Source organism: Oncorhynchus kisutch, linkage group LG14, assembly GCF_002021735.2.
Source record: "Oncorhynchus kisutch isolate 150728-3 linkage group LG14, Okis_V2, whole genome shotgun sequence".
In the NCBI taxonomy this organism is placed as follows: Eukaryota; Metazoa; Chordata; class Actinopteri; order Salmoniformes; family Salmonidae; genus Oncorhynchus; species Oncorhynchus kisutch.
This window is the reverse complement of record NC_034187.2, coordinates 80,445,018-80,465,565: the sequence shown is the minus strand read 5'-3', so window position 1 is coordinate 80,465,565 and position 20,548 is coordinate 80,445,018. Positions and strand designations below refer to the sequence as shown.

The 20,548-nt window shown below is 45.6% G+C and overlaps 1 protein-coding gene across 1 annotated transcript in view; it reads left to right on the top strand.

Moving 5' to 3' along the window:
• LOC109883226 (E3 ubiquitin-protein ligase TRIM71-like) overlaps positions 1 to 18,118 on the top strand; it is a 44,864-nt gene extending 26,746 nt beyond the window's left edge. Inside the window, exons 3-9 of the mRNA XM_031789042.1 lie at positions 5,381 to 5,515; positions 7,118 to 7,222; positions 7,354 to 7,491; positions 8,459 to 8,794; positions 8,949 to 9,110; positions 10,154 to 10,348; positions 10,457 to 18,118. Coding sequence (XP_031644902.1) covers positions 5,381 to 5,515; positions 7,118 to 7,222; positions 7,354 to 7,491; positions 8,459 to 8,794; positions 8,949 to 9,110; positions 10,154 to 10,348; positions 10,457 to 10,975 — 1,590 coding nt within the window. The 3' untranslated portion in view covers positions 10,976 to 18,118. The remainder of the gene's footprint in view (positions 1 to 5,380; positions 5,516 to 7,117; positions 7,223 to 7,353; positions 7,492 to 8,458; positions 8,795 to 8,948; positions 9,111 to 10,153; positions 10,349 to 10,456) is intronic.
• Positions 18,119 to 20,548: the final 2,430 nt, after the last annotated feature.

The following is a 20,548-nucleotide window of genomic DNA, read 5'->3' as shown; positions in this document are numbered from 1 at the left end:
AAGTCAACTTAATGCTTTTTGACAATGAAGCCAAACTATGTCCATTAGGTCCCCTTGACATTGAAGTTTCTACAAAACTTTTGCAGTTTTCTTAAACTGTCACTGTCCTCTCATATACAGTGAGAACAACATGGCGGTCAGTGACACTACCTCTAGCTCCTATCTCACACTCTGACTTCAAAGGTCACTGATAAATGCGTTTTATTTATTTAAACATTATTTAACTAGTCAGTTAAGGACAAATTCTTATTTGACGGCCTACCGGGGTAACTGCCTTGTTCAGGGGCAGAATGACAGATTTTTACCTTCTCAGCTCGAGGATTTGATCCAGCAACCTTTCGGTTACTGACCCAACACTCTAACCACTAGGCTACCTGCCGTCCCTACACTCTAACCACTAGGCTACCTGCCGTCCCTACACTCTAACCACTAGGCTACCTGCCGCCCCTACACTCTAACCACTAGGCTACCTGCCGCCCCTACACTCTAACCACTAGTCTACCTGCCGTCCCTACACTCTAACCACTAGGCTACCTGCCGCCTCTACACTCTAACCTAGGCTACCTGCCGCCTCTACAATCTAACCACTAGGCTACCTGCCGTCCCTACACTCTAACCACTAGGCTACCTGCCGCCCCTACACTCTAACCACTAGTCTACCTGCCGCCCCTACACTCTAACCACTAGGCTACCTGCCGCCCCTACACTCTAACCACTAGTCTACCTGCTGTCCCTGCACTCTAACCACTAGGCTACCTGCCGTCCCTGCACTCTAACCACTAGGCTACCTGCCGTCCCTGCACTCTAACCACTAGGCTACCTGCCGTCCCTACACTCTAACCACTAGGCTACCTGCCGCCCCTACACTCTAACCACTAGGCTACCTGCCGTCCCTACACTCTAACCACTAGGCTACCTGCCGCCTCTACACTCTAACCTAGGCTACCTGCCGCCTCTACAATCTAACCACTAGGCTACCTGCCGCCCCTACACTCTAACCACTAGGCTACCTGCCGCCCCTACACTCTAACCACTAGTCTACCTGCCGCCCCTACACTCTAACCACTAGGCTACCTGCCGCCCCTACACTCTAACCACTAGTCTACCTGCTGTCCCTGCACTCTAACCACTAGGCTACCTGCCGTCCCTGCACTCTAACCACTAGGCTACCTGCCGTCCCTGCACTCTAACCACTAGGCTACCTGCCGTCCCTACACTCTAACCACTAGGCTACCTGCCGCCCCTGCACTCTAACCACTAGGCTACCTGCCGTCCCTACACTCTAACCACTAGGCTACCTGCCGTCCCTACACTCTAACCACTAGCCTACCTGCCGCCCCTACACTCTAACCACTAGGCTACCTGCCGCCTCTACACTCTAACCACTAGGCTACCTGCCGCCTCTACACTCTAACCTAGGCTACCTGCCGCCTCTACAATCTAACCACTAGGCTACCTGCCGCCCCTACACTCTAACCACTAGTCTACCTGCCGCCCCTACACTCTAACCACTAGGCTACCTGCCGTCCCTACACTCTAACCACTAGGCTACCTGACGTCCCTACACTCTAACCACTAGGCTACCTGCCGCCCCTACACTCTAACCACTAGGCTACCTGCCGCCTCTACACTCTAACCACTAGGCTACCTGCCGTCCCTACACTCTAACCACTAGGGTACCTGCCGTCCCTACACTCTAACCACTAGGGTACCTGCCGTCCCTACACTCTAACCACTAGGCTACCTGCCGCCCCTACACTCTAACCACTAGGCTACCTGCCGCCTCTACACTCTAACCACTAGGCTACCTGCCGCCTCTACACTCTAACCACTAGGCTACCTGCCGTCCCTACACTCTAACCACTAGGGTACCTGCCGTCCCTACACTCTAACCACTAGGGTACCTACCGTCCCTACACTCTAACCACTAGGCTACCTGCCGTCCCTACACTCTAACCACTAACTGTCCCAGGTCTAATTCAGTCCCTGATTAGAGAGGAATCACCCACCTGGTGTCCCAGGTCTAATTCAGTCCCTGATTAGAGAGGAATCACCCACCTGGTGTCCCAGGTCTAATTCAGTCCCTGATTAGAGGGGAATCACCCACCTGGTGTCCCAGGTCTAAACCAGTCCCTGATTAGAGGGGAATCACCCACCTGGTGTCCCAGGTCTAAACCAGTCCCTGATTAGAGGAGAATCACCCACCTGGTGTCCCAGGTCTAAACCAGTCCCTGATTAGAGGGGAATCACCCACCTGGTGTCCCAGGTCTAAACCAGTCCCTGATTAGAGGAGAATCACCCACCTGGTGTCCCAGGTCTAAACCAGTCCCTGATTAGAGGGGAATCACCCACCTGGTGTCCCAGGTCTAAACCAGTCCCTGATTAGAGGGGAATCACCCACCTGGTGTCCCAGGTCTAAACCAGTCCCTGATTAGAGGAGAATCACCCACCTGGTGTCCCAGGTCTAAACCAGTCCCTGATTAGAGGAGAATCACCCACCTGGTGTCCCAGGTCTAAACCAGTCCCTGATTAGAGGGGAATCACCCACCTGGTGTCCCAGGTCTAAACCAGTCCCTGATTAGAGGGTTTTTAAAGCAGTGGAGCTGGCTTCCAGTTCCCCAGTTGAATTTGAGGGGAAAGAGGTTATTCAGTGCCGTGAAAAGGTATTTGCCCACTTTCAGATTTTCTGTATGTTTGCTACCGAATGTTATCAGATCATTAACAAAAACCTGATATTAGATAAAAGGAACCTGAGTTTAAGTACATATGGTTTGTTATTTGTATTGTATTTATTTAATTAACAAAGTTATGCAACACCCAATGCCCCTGTGTGAAAAAGTAATTGCCCCCTTACACTCAGTAACTGGTTGTGCCTCCTTTAGCTGCAACGACTCCAACCATCCACTTCCTGTAGTTGTTGAACAGTCTCTCACGTCGCTGTGGAGGAATTTTGTCCCACTCTTCCATACAGACCTGCTTTAACTCAATGACATTTTGTGTTTTTTTTTGTGTAAACTACTTGTTTCATGTCCTGCCACAAGATTTTTTAATTCGGATTAGGTCTGGACTTTGACTAGGCCATTCCAGAACTTCAAATATGTTGCCTTTTCGCCATTTTCGTGTAGACTTGATTGTGTGTTTTGGATCGTTGTCTTGCTGCATGACTCAGCTACACTTCAGCTTCAGCTCCCTGACAGATGGCCTGACATTCTCCTGTACAATTCTCTGACACAGAGCAGAGTTCATGGCAAGTCGTCCAGGTCCTGAGGCAGCAAAGCATCCCCAAACCATCACACTACCACCACCATGCTTGACCGTTGGTATGAGGTTCATAATGTGGAATGCAGTGTTTGGTTTTCACCAGACATTATGGGACCCATCTCATCCAAAAAGTTTACTCAAGTTTGCCAAAAAAGCATTTGAAATATCGTCAAGACTCTTGGATGGACAGATGAGTCAAAAGTAGAACGTTTTTGGATGACAAGGGTCCCATTATGTCTGCCGAAAACCAAACAGGAAGCATGAATTCTGCTCTGTATCAGAGAATTCTACAGGAGAATTTCAGACCATCCGTTTAGGAACTGAAGAATATCTGGGTCACGCAGCAAGACCATGATCCAAAACACACAATCAAGTCTACATGAAAATTGTTAAAAAGCAACACGTTTTGGAAAGGCCTAGTCAAAGTCAAATCAAATCAAATCAAATTTATTTATATAGCCCTTCGTACATCAGCTGATATCTCAAAGTGCTGTACAGAAACCCAGCCTAAAACCCCAAACAGCAAGCAATGCAGGTGGAGAAGCACGGTGGCTAGGAAAAACTCCCTAGAAAGGCCAATACCTAGGAAGAAACCTAGAGAGGAACCAGGCTATGTGGGGTGGCCAGTCCTCTTCTGGCTGTGCCGGGTGGAGATTATAACAGAACATGGTCAAGATGTTCAATGTTCATAAATGACCAGCATGGTCGAATAATAATAAGGCAGAACAGTTGAAACTAGAGCAGCAGCACAGTCAGGTGGAAGTTGAAACTGGAGCAGCAGCATGGCCAGGTAGACTGGGGACAGCAAGGAGTCATCATGTCAGGTAGTCCTGGGGCATGGTCCTAGGGCTCAGGTCAGTTGAAACTGGAACAGCAGCATGGCCAGGTGGACTGGGGACAGCAAGGAGTCATCATGTCAGGTAGTCCTGGGGCATGGTCCTAGGGCTCAGGTCCTCCGAGAGAGAGAAAGAAAGAGAGAAGGAGAGAATTAGAGAACGCACACTTAGATTTACACAGGACACCGAATAGGACAGGAGAAGTACTCCAGATATAACAAACTGACCCCAGCCCAGAGTCCCAAAAGTCCAGAGCTAATCCTCATTAAGATGTTGTGGCAGGACTTGAAACAGGCAGTTCTGTATGGAAGAGTGGGCCAAAATTCCTTCACAGCGATATGAGAGACTGATTTAAACTACAGGAAGTGGTTGGTTGGAGTCGTTGCAGCTAAAGGAGGCACAACCAGTTACTGAGTGTAAGGGGGCAATTACTTTTTCACACAGGGGCATTGGGTGTTGCATTTTAAGAAATAAGTATGTCATTGCTGTGTTATTTGTTCACTCAGGTTCCCTTTATCTAACGTTAGGTTTAGGTTGAAGATCTGACTTACATTTAGTATTACAAAATATGCAAAAGTAGAGAAAATTAGAAAGGGGCACATACTTTTTCACAGCCCTGTACAGCTTGGCTACAGGTTAAACAATCGATCTTATTTTCTCATCGTAACCATTGGAACGGGGTAAATAAGTGATTTCCTTGAAAGGGGGCAGATTCTGAGCTTTCCCTGCAAAATGGCGCTTCTGATGTGATCAGCGAAAAACGATTTGCCTTAATGAAAGCAAAGTTGATCAAATACCTTAATGTTTGGTACAATTGCGGCCTTGCTGGCTGTGCATCAGTTCAAAAGAGACACCAGGGATTGAAATGACCGCCTAAGCTGTGTGTTTGGAAGGAGCCCGTGGAACTGGAAGACGTTATTGGCCAGTGAGCGGATTGATTGCGGCATGGACAAACAGACGGAAAGCAGGTCCAAGTCCATTTGAATGTTGATTTAGTGTCACGTGGACTTTTCGTCTCGTTACATTTTCATCAACTAAACGACGCCTTTTTTTTCAGGCGTCTCGTTATTAGTTTTTTTCTAGAAAAATAATTAAAAGATTTTGTCATAGCTGGCTAGAAGTGTTTATGTGGGTGTTTTTTAACCTGGTTAGTTCTTTTTAATCTGAGAATGGCGAGGGTCCAGTGGTATAATAGGTTTTGACCCTATACCCCATAATTGGTCCTGTATCCTAGAGATCAAGGTGGTGTGTGTTATTTCTAACCCTAATATCCCCTGTTCTAGTTGAGTATGGAGAAGATCCAGGCCATAGCAGAGCAGGTAGACATCAAGGCCAAGGTGGTCCAGACAGAGGTGAAGAACGTGGTCCTCAGACACCTGAAAGCCTTGGAGGACAGAGAGAGTCAGCTACTCTGGAAGGTACGCTTCTCTCTGTCTGTGTTGGTGTGTTTCTCTCTGTCTGTCTGTGTCTCTCTCTTTTTCTCTTTCAGTCTCTCTCTTTTTCTCTTTCAGTCTCTCTCTTTTTCTCTTTCAGTCTCTCTTTTTCTCTTTCAGTCTCTCTCTCTCTTTCTGTCTCTCTTTTGCTCTTTCAGTCTCTCTTTCTCTTTCAGTCACTCTTTCTCTCTTTCTCTCTCTGTCTCTTTCTCTCTCTGTCTCTTTCTCTTTCAGTCTCTTTCTCTCTTTCTCTCTCTCTCTCTCACGCTGTCTCACTCACTCATATATTTACGTGGTTAGAGGGCTCATCCGGCAGGTGCTGTCACTGTTTGACTAACATGTTTTGAAGGGGAGGTGTTTTTACAGTAGACGTGTTCTACATGTTTGTACACACTTCACTGTGCATGTCCTGATTCTCCCTGTCCGCCCACATGACTTATGCCTTTTCTATTGCTTTGTGTTTGTGTTTATGGCTCATGGGGCGGCAGGGTAGCCTAGTGGTTAGAGCGTTGAACTAGTAACCGGAAGGTTACGAGCTGACAAGGTACAAATTTGTCGTTCTTCCCCTGAACAGGCAGTTAACCCACTGTTCCTAGGCCATCATTGAAAATAAGAATTTGTTCTTAACTGACTTGCCTAGTTAAATAAAGGTAAAATTTAAAAAATGACTGGGGGTTTAGTCCTTCTCTTTAACATGGAACCAGACACGCTGGGGGTTTAGTCCTTCTCTTTAACATGGAACCAGACAGGCTGGGGGTTTAGTCCTTCTCTTTAACATGGAACCAGACAGGCTGGGGGTTTAGTCCTTCCCTTTAACATGGAACCAGACAGGCTGGGGGTTTAGTGCTTCCCTTTAACATGGATCCAGACAGACTGGGGGTTTAGTCCTTCCCTTTAACATGGAACCAGACAGGCTGGGGGTTTAGTCCTCCCCTTTAACATGGATCCAGACAGGCTGGGGGTTTAGTCCTTCCCTTTAACATGGATCCAGACAGGCTGGGGGTTTAGTCCTTCCCTTTAACATGGAACCAGACAGGCTGGGGGTTTAGTCCTTCCCTTTAACATGGAACCAGACAGGCTAGGGGTTTAGTCCTTCCCTTTAACATGGAACCAGACAGGCTGGGGGTTTAGTCCTTTCCTTTAACATGGATCCAGACAGGCTGGGGGTTTAGTCCTTCCCTTTAACATGGAACCAGACAGGCTGGGGGTTTAGTCCTTCCCTTTAACATGGATCCAGACAGGCTGGGGGTTTAGTCCTTCCCTTTAACATGGAACCAGACAGGCTGGGGGTTTAGTCCTTCCCTTTAACATGGATCCAGACAGGTTGAACTTTTAAGTGTTGTGTAGTAATGTTAACCCCTATCTTTTGATTCACCTCACAACCTTCATCCCTCTGTTGAATGGCCTGTTTTGTCTGTTAGTCACTGCTGTCACTATATGTCCAATATCCCACTGTAACCTGTACACTGATCTACAACAATCTGAGATTTAACAAACTGCTGTTTTCACATTGCTGGATTTTCCCATACTTGTACACCCACATTAATTAATCTCTCTCTCTCTCCCCCTTCTCCCTCCCTCTCCTAGGTTGAGAAGATCCAACAGCTGAAAGCCAAGTCCCTGTACCTGCAGGTAGAGAAGCTGCATCAGAACCTGACCAAGCTGGACAGCACCATCACAGCAGTCACTCAGGTATGTTAGAAGATGGCATGTCCGGAGGGGGGGCTGGGGGGGGGGGGGGGGTTTATAGATACTATGTTGAAAGTCATTCATGACTATTGCTAACTATGGCATCCATGTCTCCTCACCTCATAACTCATCAGGTGCTGGATGAGGGTTGTCACCTGGACGTGCTGCTGGCCAGAGAGCGCATGCTGACCCAGATCCAGGAGCTGAAGTCTCTCAGAGGCCTGCTGCAGCCACAGGAGGACGATCGTTTAATGTTCACCCCTCCAGACCAGGTAAATAACAGGTTCCTGTTCGCCCCTCCAGACCAGGTAAATAACAGGTTCCTATTTGCCCCGCCAGACCAAGCGAGAGGGGTTAGAGACTCTTGTGGCTCTTTGGATGACTGGAATTATCGACATGTCAGCCAATTTCATATACATTATATTAATGTTGCTATTTCCACCTGTCCCTAGTTCATGGCATATTTATAGTATTATGGATAATATTATCTTCACCAGGCCCTGTACATAGCCATCCAGTCCATGGGGTTGATCAGTATTATCTTCACCAGGCCCTGTACATAGCCATCCAGTCCATGGGGTTGATCAGTATTATCTTCACCAGGCCCTGTACATAGCCATCCAGTCCATGGGGTTGATCAGTATTATCTTCACCAGGCCCTGTACATAGCCATCCAGTCCATGGGGTTGATCAGTATTATCTTCACCAGGCCCTGTACATAGCCATCCAGTCCATGGGGTTGATCAGTATTATCTTCACCAGGCCCTGTACATAGCCATCCAGTCCATGGGGTTGATCAGTATTATCTTCACCAGGCCCTGTACATAGCCATCCAGTCCATGAGGTTGATCAGTATTATCTTCACCAGGCCCTGTACATAGCCATCCAGTCCATGGGGTTGATCAGTATTATCTTCACCAGGCCCTGTACATAGCCATCCAGTCCATGGGGTTGATCAGTATTATCTTCACCAGGCCCTGTACATAGCCATCCAGTCCATGGGGTTGATCAGTATTATCTTCACCAGGCCCTGTACATAGCCATCCAGTCCATGAGGTTGATCAGTATTATCTTCACCAGGCCCTGTACATAGCCATCCAGTCCATGGGGTTGATCAGTATTATCTTCACCAGGCCCTGTACATAGCCATCCAGTCCATGGGGTTGATCAGTATTATCTTCACCAGGCCCTGTACATAGCCATCCAGTCCATGGGGTTGATCAGTATTATCTTCACCAGGCCCTGTACATAGCCATCCAGTCCATGGGGTTGATCAGTAGCGGAGCGTTCGCTCCCGTCACCAAAGCTCACGGCGAGGGCCTAAAGACCGCACTCCGTGGCAAGACCGCCTCCTTCACCGTAATTGGCTACGACCACGACAGGGAGCCCTGCCTCTCGGGCGGTGACGCAGTGTCAGCGGTGGTGATGGCAGCGGCGGATGGTAACCTGTCGGCTGCGGAGGTGTGTGACAACCAGAACGGGTCGTACACGGTCAGCTACTTGCCCAAGACTGAGGGAGAAGATTTGGTGTCAGTTCTGGTCTGTAACCAGCACATCATGGGCAGCCCCTTCAAGGTAAAATGTATAGTATTATAATAAAAAAAAGTCATATATTTACACTCCAACATATTCTATGCACATCTCTTAAGCAACAACAAACTAATACAACTTAAAAATTGCTGTAGATAGGATGAAATGCTAAGTAGCATTCTCCCTGCCTGTGTTCCAGGTACTGGTGAAGTCTGGGCGACGCTATGGGGCTCTGGGTTCACCGGTGTCTGCGTTTGGCAGTGAGGGGGAGGGTGACGGTCAGCTGTGTCGTCCCTGGGGCATCAGTGTGGATAAAGAGGGATACGTGGTGGTGGCCGACCGCAGTAACAACCGAGTACAGGTGGGTTTCATTCATTTCATGTCGTGGGTTGGTGTCGAACTCAGCCGTTATCCTAAGGAGAAATGGTTTTATGATGCTAGCAAGCTAACTCTTGCTAAATCAGTGTCAGTTTGTTTGCTTTTAACTTGCCAGCTATCTGTCTCTCAGTAGACCTCTTATTGAGAGCTGAAGCATAGCGTGTACAGTGCCCTAGCTAGCCATCTTTAGAACAGTGAAGCATAGCGTGTACAGGGCCCTAGCTAGCCATCTTTAGAACACTGAAGCATAGCGTGTACAGGGCCCTAGCTAGCCATCTTTAGAACACTGAAGCATAGCGTGTACAGGGCCCTAGCTAGCCATCTTTAGAACACTGAAGCATAGCGTGTACAGTGTCCTAGCTAGCCATCTTTAGAACAGTGAAGCATAGCGTGTACAGGGCCCTAGCTAGCCATCTTTAGAACACTGAAGCATAGCGTGTACAGTGCCCTAGCTAGCCATCTTTAGAACAGTGAAGCATAGCGTGTACAGTGCCCTAGCTAGCCATCTTTAGAACACTGAAGCATAGCGTGTACAGTGCCCTAGCTAGCCATCTTTAGAACAGTGAAGCATAGCATGTACAGTGCCCTAGCTAGCCATCTTTAGAACAGTGAAGCATAGCATGTACAGGGCCCTAGCTAGCCATCTTTAGAACAGTGAAGCATAGCGTGTACAGGGCCCTAGCTAGCCATCTTTAGAACACTGAAGCATAGCATGTACAGGGCCCTAGCTAGCCATCTTTAGAACACTGAAGCATAGCGTGTACAGTGTCCTAGCTAGCCATCTTTAGAACAGTGAAGCATAGCGTGTACAGTGCCCTAGCTAGCCATCTTTAGAACAGTGAAGCTTAGCGTGTACAGTGCCCTAGCTAGCCATCTTTAGAACAGTGAAGCATAGCGTGTACAGTGTCCTAGCTAGCCATCTTTAGAACACTGAAGCATAGCGTGTACAGTGCCCTAGCTAGCCATCTTTAGAACAGTGACTCTTTAATTATTTCCTTTCTTCTGCGACTACCTCCTACTGTCCAGATCTTCAAGCCGTGCGGTGCCTTCCACCACAAGTTTGGCTCCCTGGGCTCTCGCCCCGGTCAGTTTGATCGTCCAGCGGGCGTGGCGTGCGACAGCCAACAGCAGATCATCGTAACGGACAAAGACAACCACCGTGTGCAGGTGTTCACCTTTGACGGACAGTTTATGCTGAAGTTCGGCGAGAAGGGCACTAAGGTACAAACTCTTTCAATCGTGCGCTCTCTCATGTACAGTAGTATAGTACACGTACACACACTCATCAGAGCTGAACTAACAACTATATTCTACTGCACTCTATTGTAGAACGGTCAGTTCAACTACCCCTGGGATGTGGCAGTGAACTCTGCGGGGAAGATCTTGGTCTCTGACACCAGGAATCACCGCGTCCAGCTCTTTGGCCCTGACGGCTCGTTCATCAACAAGTACGGCTTTGAGGGCACCCTGTGGAAACACTTTGACTCGCCGCGGGGTGTCGCCTTTAACCATGAGGACCACCTGGTCGTCACCGACTTCAACAACCACCGTCTGCTGGTGATTCGGCCAGATTGCCAATCTGCCCGGTTCCTGGGCTCCGAGGGTACCGGTAACGGGAAGTTCCTGCGTCCCCAGGGCATAGCGGTGGACCAGGAGAACCGGATCATCGTTGCCGACTCGAGGAACCACCGTGTGCAGGTGTTCGAGCCCAACGGGAACTTCTTATGCAAATTTGGCACCCATGGCAGTGGCTTCGGACAGATGGACCGCCCCTCCGGTGTCGCTGTGACACCTGACGGAGTCATCCTGGTCGTCGACTTCGGAAACAACCGCATCCTCAAGTTCTAATCACTTTTCGCTTTCTTTCTTTCTCTCACTCGTTTTTCTCTCCGTTTCTCTGTTAGGGAGAGGAAATTGAAGGGCTAGGAAAAGGATTCAACAAACAGACACAAAGAGGACAGTTTAAAGAGAGATAATCAGAGCAGGTAGAAATGCGTTATTACAAATTAAGGGGAAGTGAATTTGTTTGTTTTTAAATTATTTTTTCTTTTTAGGTTTTAGTTTGTGTAATCAGATTCCTGTGGTATACTGTATGACAAAGGGGACCACTAAGACTAGTTGATAATCAGTAGTGAAAGTAACAAGGAAGAGATCACGATTTCCCTGTCTTCTATCTGAATTGCTCTCTCTCAACTCTCATCACGTCGCCTTCTCAGGGATTTTTCTCACTTTTTCTTGAAATATTGAATCCTCTGCTCCGCCACCTACCTCATCCAGTTCTTAATGAATGTACTCACCCTCTCCGAGCAGAGGTCTACTCTAGTCTGTCAAGTTTTACAAAGAAGAAAATGAAAAAAGTCTACCTCAATACTTTTTTTATTTCAAATGAAAAGACGTTTTGCCCTGACCTGTAGTGGAGTCTAGTGTGTTCAGTGATGTTTAGGGTAGCTTGTTCTGTAGATCTTGGTTTAGCATGTCCCCCTCATCTCTCCATGTGCAGTGTCACTGCAGACCGACGGAATAGAGGTAATGCCAAACCGGTTAGACTGACTCGGTGTTAGTTAGCTCAGGTCACAGTACCAGATGGACCAGAAGAATCTCCTTTTAGCTTGACTGGTTTATTGATCGCAGCGGCGCCGGGAGTCTGACCTGGGACAGATGCAGTTTGATGATTGGTTGAAATCATGAGCTAGTCGTTGTGGGGAGATTCTCTTTTCTGTCCCAAAGTATCCAATTATCAATTGAACATTGTTGATTCCTTTCAGGCGTCAGCAAGCTGGTCTGATTATGAGGAGAAAAATAATGAAAATCAATGTGAAAAAACAAACAGCATTTGTGTACTCTCAAACGGAGGGCCCACCAAAGTATTTCAGAAGTTTATCAGGAGTTCTCAGGATGTATTGGTTGTTGATTAGTAGATTGATTATAAATTCTGTTTGAGTGACATTCGTTGTGAATGATGCGGAAGGATAGCAATGCCTCCAGAAAGCAGGCATCTTGATTGGCTGTCCACAGGAGTGAGAGCCAATCAGAAATCAGAATGATCCTGTGTGGTTGAATTGTGGGGCACTGATTGGCTCTTGGGGGCTAGGATTTAATCCAACCCCCTTCTGACATCACTGCCCCACCCTAGTTATTGACGCCCATTCTGAAATGCCGGGGAGAGAGTGTTCCGGAACATGTGCATGCTGACCAGACCTCGAAAAGATGGAGGTCTAGAGACCAGCTAGTGGAGTCAACCAAAGGTAGAATTTTGGCTAACTGTATGTTTGGCATCGAAAGAACAACAATTGTCCCATTGAAGACATTTTGTTGTTTAATCATTTATGTTGGAGGTCTAAAACGCTCACCAGCTGTCACCAAAAGGATCTGTTCAAAGCACTGTCAATGGGGAGAAGAAGAATATAAGGCCTACTTTTAGCTTTTAAAATGGAAGTACCTTTCAAGCCTACTTCCTGAAGAGAACGTTGTAGAAAGGTCTGGAAAAAACAAACCATATCTCACAGCAACCAAAGAGTATCTTTCCAGGCCACTTTCCATCTCACACCCCTGAGAGGTTCAATCTAGCTCCACCACCCATGCTAACGTGACACTGCTTCATGTCTAGCAACCCTTATTTAGCATTAGCATCTCAAACCATTTAACCATTGAGTGCAAACAGATTCCTGATTTATCACCTGTGGTGGACCTTTTTGGAGGGGTTGTAAATCTCCCTTTCTCTTGTGAAGTTAGCCACTTTAGCGTAGTCTAGCCTAGCGGTATGGGCGTTTTATTAGTTGGTTTCTGACTGAGCTTCTTACCTCAGAAGAAAGTGCAGGCCTGCACTTTAAATCCTAATTTACGTAAACTTTCACATCCCATCGTTTACCTTAACTGTCAGATAGCTCAAAATGTTTTATATACTTTCTTATTCCTCACAGTTACTCATGTGCAAATCAATTGTAATACAGCCTACCTTAACCAGTTACTGGCCACAGTACCTCAACTCTCAGACCTCATCAACATACAAATGTAATTTTACAAATCTACCTCAACACACCTTTTACCTAACTTTAAATGCTTCATGTTACATACTGTGTGTGTGTGTGTGTGTGTGTGTGTGTGTGTGTGTGTGTGTGTGTGTGTGTGTGTGTGTGTGTGTGTGTATATCAGTTGAAGTCGAAAGTTTACATACACCTGAGCCAAAAACATTTCAACTCAGTTTTTCACAATTCCTGACATTTAATCCTAGTAAAAAATTCCCTGTCAACATGATGCTGCCACCCCCTTCAGGCGTTTGTAAATTTCTCCCAATTTCTCAACAATTTTTTTTCTGAGGTCTTGACTGATTTCTTTTGATTTTCCCATGATGTCAAGCACAGAGGCACTGAGTTTGAAGGTAGGCCTTGAAATACATCCACAGGTACGCCTCCAATTGACTCAAAGGATGTCAATTAGCCTCATCAGAAGATTCTAAAGCCATGACATAATTTTCTAGTATTTTCCAAGCTGTTTAAAAGGCACAGTCAACTTAGTGTATGTAAACTTCTGACCCACTGGAATTGTGACACAGTGAAATAATTTGTCTGTAAACAATTGTTGGAAAAATGACTCTTGTGTCATGCACAAAGTAGATCTCCTAACCGAACTTGCCAAAATTATAGTTCAATAACAAGAAATGTGTGGAGTGGTTGAAAAAATGTACCTCTTGTACGGTTCCTTTTTAGTTAGTCTTTTATTTGTATTTAAAAAAAAAACTTTTACCTCAACTTTTACCTCACACTTTTACCTCACACTTTAAATCATGTGACATTTACCTGTCACCTGTTGGACCAAAGATCTTAATCCTGGAAGATGATCTTAATCCTCCTTTTCATGTAAAATTACAAGTTACAAATGGCCATCTCTACACATTTTGTCCCTGAGTGGTCTGTTTAGCCATTGTGGTGCATTATGCCTTTTTAATCATATGGAGAAACCAAATAGCGAAGATCAGAGCGTTGTGCCAAAAAATATATTTGTGGGAGTTCGGTGTCAAAATGGAGTTGGCGTCAGGATGACACTGTCATAGACGGTGAATGTCATTGGACCATTATATCATAGATATTAGTATTTAGCGAATCAAAGCAGCCAAGGACAGATCACTGTGCTTTGATTGGATGCACTTATGTGGGCTGACCCCCCCCCCCCTTTTTTTGTGCCACCACAGTAGCGCTGTAACCTGATTGGCCAACAGTGAGAAAGATGGCGACGTCACCGTTAGCTAATTTGAGGCCTTCATCATACCCCCTTTAGACCGACAAGAATTACCTCTAATATCAGCACAGGTTCTCCTCAGTCAGAACATCTTAGAAGTGTGTACCTAAGAGTTAGCACAATGTTGGTTGGTACTAACTTATTTGAAAACTCACTATTTGACAATGCAAAAAAGTCTTGTGTGTGTAGGAACACATTGCGCGACTAAGATGTTTATTACAAGTTAATAAGCCTGCTTGTTGCACGGTAATACGCCTGCTTGTTGCACGGTAATAAGCCTGCTTGTTGCACGGTAATAAGCCTGCTTGTTGCACGGTAATAAGCCTGCTTGTTGCACGGTAATAAGCCTGCTTGTTGCACGGTAATACGCCTGCTTGTTGCACGGTAATACGCCTGCTTGTTGCACGGTAATAAGCCTGCTTGTTGCACGGTAATAAGCCTGCTTGTTGCACGGTAATAAGCCTGCTTGTTGCACGGTAATAAGCCTGCTTGTTGCACGGTAATAAGCCTGCTTGTTGCACGGTAATAAGCCTGCTTGTTGCACGGTAATAAGCCTGCATGTTGCACGGTAATAAGCCTGCATGTTGCACGGTAATAAGCCTGCTTGTTGCACGGTAATACGCCTGCTTGTTGCACGGTAATAAGCCTGCTTGTTGCACGGTAATAAGCCTGCTTGTTGCACGGTAATAAGCCTGCATGTTGCACGGTAATAGAGCGGAGGCATTAGCACATTACAGGCCCCAGACCCTGCTGCTTTAGAACCCACAGGCGTGTCACCGATATGATCTGTCGACGTGTTTCAGCATTACTATATGGAAAAGTGTCTGCAATCTTTTACATTTTAATAAAAAAATGACAAAATTCTATCTGTAAGGTTTTCACTCTTACATGTATTTGAAACTTTTTGTTTTTATTCCTTTTTTGTTTTTGTTGTTGCATGCTTACATAAAAAAAAATAATGAAACAACGTCTCACAGATATAGGTGTTGTAAACTCGACGGGTTGGTAGCTAAATCTGGGGATGTTTTTTTTTATCATGATCATATACCCACAGGTGTGTATGTGTTAGGAGTGCGTTGGATGGATTTAACTTTTTTGACCTTTGCGATTGTATTTCCTGTTCCCAAGAGGCTCTGCAGAGGCCAATCGTTGCTTGGCCAGCCATGTCTGGAATCTGTACTAGAGTGCAGTTAGTACAACAACTTTTAGAGCCACACAGTTTAATGATCCCTCCACACACGATGAAGACTGTGTACACTGTAGACATTTTGTTTTAGCCCTAGTAATGACAACCTCATACTCTCTATCAAAATAAGCTAGATTTCTTCATTAGAATCGCTTGATTTATTTTAAACTCCCCCCCCCCCCCCCCCTCTCACACAAAAATATCCAGGAAGTGTGGTGCTGAGCACTTGATTGGTCTCCTGTACTCCTGTTGGGCAGGGTTTTATTGGCCCCTATGTTTCTGTCCACCATTTTGTTTCTGGCATCTCAGAGAGAAGTTGGTTTAAGTGAAACTGCACCAGGTAGAAGTTGTGCAACATGTTAATGATTGTATCTTTTAAAGAAAAAATTAAAATACGTAACATTTTTTTTTTTTTAAGAAAAAAATAGAAACTCAGGTAGTTCTATGTCCCTGTATCACAGTGAAATGTGTCCCCCATAGTGATGTGGGTGTCACAGTGAAATGTGTCCCCCATAGTGATGTGGGTGTCACAGTGAAATGCGTCCCCCATAGTGATGTGGGTGTCACAGTGAAATGCATCCCCCATAGTGATGGTGTCACAGTGAAATGTGTCCCCCATAGTGATGTGGGTGTCACAGTGAAATGTGTCCCCATAGTGATGTGGGTGTCACAGTGAAATGTGTCCCCCATAGTGATGTGGGTGTCACCTTAGAAATGTGTCCCCCATAGTGATGTGGGTGTCACAGTGAAATGTGTCCCCCATAGTGATGCGGGTGTCACAGTGAAATGTGCCCCCCATAGTGATGCGGGTGTCACAGTGAAATGTGTCCCCCATAGTGATGCGGGTGTCACAGTGAAATGTTTACCCCCTAGTGATGCGGGTGTCAGTGAAATGTGTCCACCATAGTGATAATGTAGTGAACCTTTCTGTTATGACCTCAGTACGAGTCTCATTGGCCATGTTCCAGGACCCTTTTTCATTGCAGTTGGGTTGTGAAAATCCTGAGATTTATGCATGTGTGTGTGTGTGGTAAAGACGGGCTGGAACGCGACCAATCTTTTCTGTGTGTCCGTTTTTGCATATTACACGTTAGTTCTCAATCTCAAAAATGGAAACATTTAGCTTTTTGAATTATTCCCTTCAAATGTACTGTTTTATGTTTCATTTTCAGGTTTTATTTTTGTTAAATGTTCCCGTTGTTTGTTTGATAAACACCAAAGGACATACTCCAGACCACACGACTCTCGGCGACCCTTTTGGAATGTATTTTGTTATTTTTTTATTTTGTAAGAAAATGGTTTGCTGGGAGTGATTCTCACTCACACCCTACTCATTGCTAGCAGGATCACAAAACAGAACTGATACTGTACTACCAATCAATCTGCGTCTGGAGAATTACAATGGACACCATGTTGTTACCATTGTTGTTCCATTCCAGTGAGAATGCAATTTAGAATCTTACTATCATGGAGCCTTTGGTGACAAAATGGCCTCTTTTAAAAAAAAAAATATTCTGAGTCTGTTTATCAACAGTCACTCTGTAGGCCTATTTCTAAGGCTCTGTTCTGTCCTGTGTGCAGTAGGTAGTGTGTGAGAGTGTGTTTGTGTGCTGCATTGTGTTGTTGTTGAACCCAAATCCACTGAAAGTATTCTCCTCTGTCGACGAGGCACGAGGACAGCAAGGACCAGCTGAGTTTAGGAGGGCGCTGCTGGTGTGTGTTTTGTGTTGGTGTACTATCAAATACACACTGAAATGATCTGTAAGGAGTGTGTATATGTGTGTATGCACGTGTTTCCCCCCCCCCCCCTCTCCTCTCCTCACACACAGTGGTCGGTGTGGAAGTGCAGTTGTCAGGTCTTCAGTTTCAATAAAGAAGAGGAGACTAATTTACCTGCCGTCTTCTGTTACACACTGTCTTCTGTTACACGCTGTCTTCTGTTACACGCTGTCTTCTGTTACATGCTGTCTTCTGTTACACGCTGTCTTCTGTTACACGCTGTCTTCTGTTACCTGCTGTCTTCTGTTACACGCTGTCTTCTGTTACATGCTGTCTTCTGTTACACGCTGTCTTCTGTTACACGCTGTCTTCTGTTACACGCTGTCTTCTGTTACCTGCTGTCTTCTGTTACACGCTGTCTTCTGTTACCTGCTGTCTTCTGTTACCTGCTGTCTTCTGTTACCTGCTGTCTTCTGTTACCTGCTGTCTTCTGTTACACGCTGTCTTCTGTTACCTGCTGTCTTCTGTTACCTGCTGTCTTCTGTTACCTGCTGTCTTCTGTTACCTGCTGTCTTCTGTTACCTGCTGTCTTCTGTTACCTGCTGTCTTCTGTTACATGCTGTCTTCTGTTACCTGCTGTCTTCTGTTACACGCTGTCTTCTGTTACACACTGTCTTCTGTTACATGCTGTCTTCTGTTACATGCTGTCTTCTGTTACACGCTGTCTTCTGTTACCTGCTGTCTTCTGTTGCCTTCCCTCGTCTGTTGCCTGCTGCCTTCTGTGGACTTTACACATTTCCTATGCAGTTTTTTTTTGTTTACACTTAAATAAACGTATTTCTTTGATTTTGTTCTGGAGTTAATTTATCTCATCAATTGCAAAGCTCTAAAATTATTAATTGAAAATGTTTGATTCTTACATTATTAATATATTGAAAGAATATACAGTACTGGATCTGTTGGGCATCCTAATTCATCCCAAAGGTGTTTGATGGAGTTGAGGTCAGGGCTCTGTGCAGGCCAGTCAAGTTCTTCCACACCAATCTCAACAAACCATTTTTGTATGGACCTCACTTTGTGCATGGGAGCATGCTGAAACAGGAAAGGGCCTTAACCAAACTGTTGCCACAAAGTTGGAAGCACACAATCGTCTAGAATGTCATCGTATACTGTAGCATTTAGATTGGATCTAAGGGGCCAAGCCCAAACCATGAAAAACAGCCCCAGACAATTATTCCTCCTCCACCAAACTTTATAGTTGACACTATGCATTTGGGCAAGTAGCATTCTTCTGGCATCCGCCAAACCCAGAACTGTTTTGTCCTGTAGGTTGTTGGAAAGGTGGCATCTTAAGACGGTGCCCCGTTTTAAAGTCACTGAGCTCTTCAGTAAGGCCTGCCAATGTTTGTCTATGGAGATTGCATGGCTGTGTGCTCGATTTTTATACACCTATCAGCAACGGGTGCGGCTGAAATAGCCGAATCCACTAAGTTGAAGGAGTGTCAACATACTGTGTGTGTGTATATATATGTATGTATGTGTATATATCTATATCTATATCTAATCTATATATATACATACTTGAACAAATGAGTAGATTCTGCATGAAGTGCTACTTGGGTTTCTTTTTTAAAATTGAACCTTTATTCAACTAGGCAAGTCAATTAAGAACAAATTCTCATTTACAATGACGGTCTACCCCGGCCAAACCCTAGTGACGCTGGGCCAATTGTGGGACTCCCAATCATGGCTGGTTATGATACAGCCGGGAATCGAACCAGGGTCTGTAGTGACGTCTCTAGCTCTGAGATGGAGTGCCTTAGACCGCTGTGCTACTCGGACAAGGACAACCCATTCACAGGGGTTGAATAGAGAGAAGGGTAGAGAGAAGGCTTGTGAAACCAGCGAACGGTACCTTGGACAGAAATCTTAACCACAATTAAACATTTTCTGTGACGTTCATGTCCCTTCCCCGAGGCACAGAACTGAGGCGAGTGTGCGACTGCACGTCATAAAAAAATCTATTTGTTTTCAGTGTGTTTGAACTCTGGTACCCTCTCCCTTTTGTGCTGGAGGGGACAGAGTTTCATGTGTGCAAGGTCATTAACAGCTATAGTCATATGGTTATGATGTATGCAGGCTATGCTTCTAGTCTCATCTCTCTCCCTCTCATCCACCCTCTCTCCCCTCCCTCGCTCTCTCTCTGGCACTGTCATGTATAAAAATACAAATAAACGTTTTTTCTGTATCTCTATTCAGAAATACCATTGGAGGCTTGAACAGAGTGAATGGAATGGCAACGATGTATTGTATTTGATACCATTCCACCCATTCTGCTCCAGCCATGACTATGAGCCTGGCCTCCCTAATCAAGATAGATCAAGATCAAGATTCGTACATGTTATTGGTTTAGAGTAGTTATTAGGAAAATGAGAACGAAAGGAACATTGGATTACTAGAACTCTTTGATGCTGCAGTGGGGAGGACGCAGTCATCCATCAATCTAGTTGAATGTATATTTTGGTACGGGGGGGGGGGGATCTTCTAACCCAGAATGTACACTTACTACAACACGCATGCTGGTGTTACTGTGGTGCCCCCTAGTGGAGAAAGGGGAAGCTACAGGGTATGTGATTTACCCTCAACTCAACTAGAGCCAAAACCTGAAATTAGATTTTTTTTTTATCTCACAAAAACTCCCAACAACATGGTTGCATGATTCAAAAACAAGTATGCATGCACATCTCAACTTGCCCATCCCTTACCAGACATTGCATGCACATCTCAACTTGCCCATCCCTTACCAGACATTGCATGCACATCTCAACTTGCCCATCCCTTACCAGACATTGCATGCACATCTCAACTTGCCCATCCCTTACCAGACATTGCATGCACATCTCAACTTGCCCATCCCTTACCAGACATTGCATGCACATCTCAACTTGCCCATCCCTTACCAGACATTGCATGCACATCTCAACTTGCCCATCCCTTACCAGACATTGCATGCACATCTCAACTTGCCCATCCCTTACCAGACATTGCATGCACATCTCAACTTGCCCATCCCTTACCAGACATTGCATGCACATCTCAACTTGCCCATCCCCTACTAGACATTGATTGTATTCTTCAACTCTGGTCCAGGGTTCATTTTAACCTGATGCAGTTTAATCATCAAGGCCTTCATAATAGTGATCATTATGTTGATCAAGAAGTGTCCTAGTGCTGGGCTGGAACTAAAGCCTGCATACCTTTTTTAACTGTTCGGAATAGGT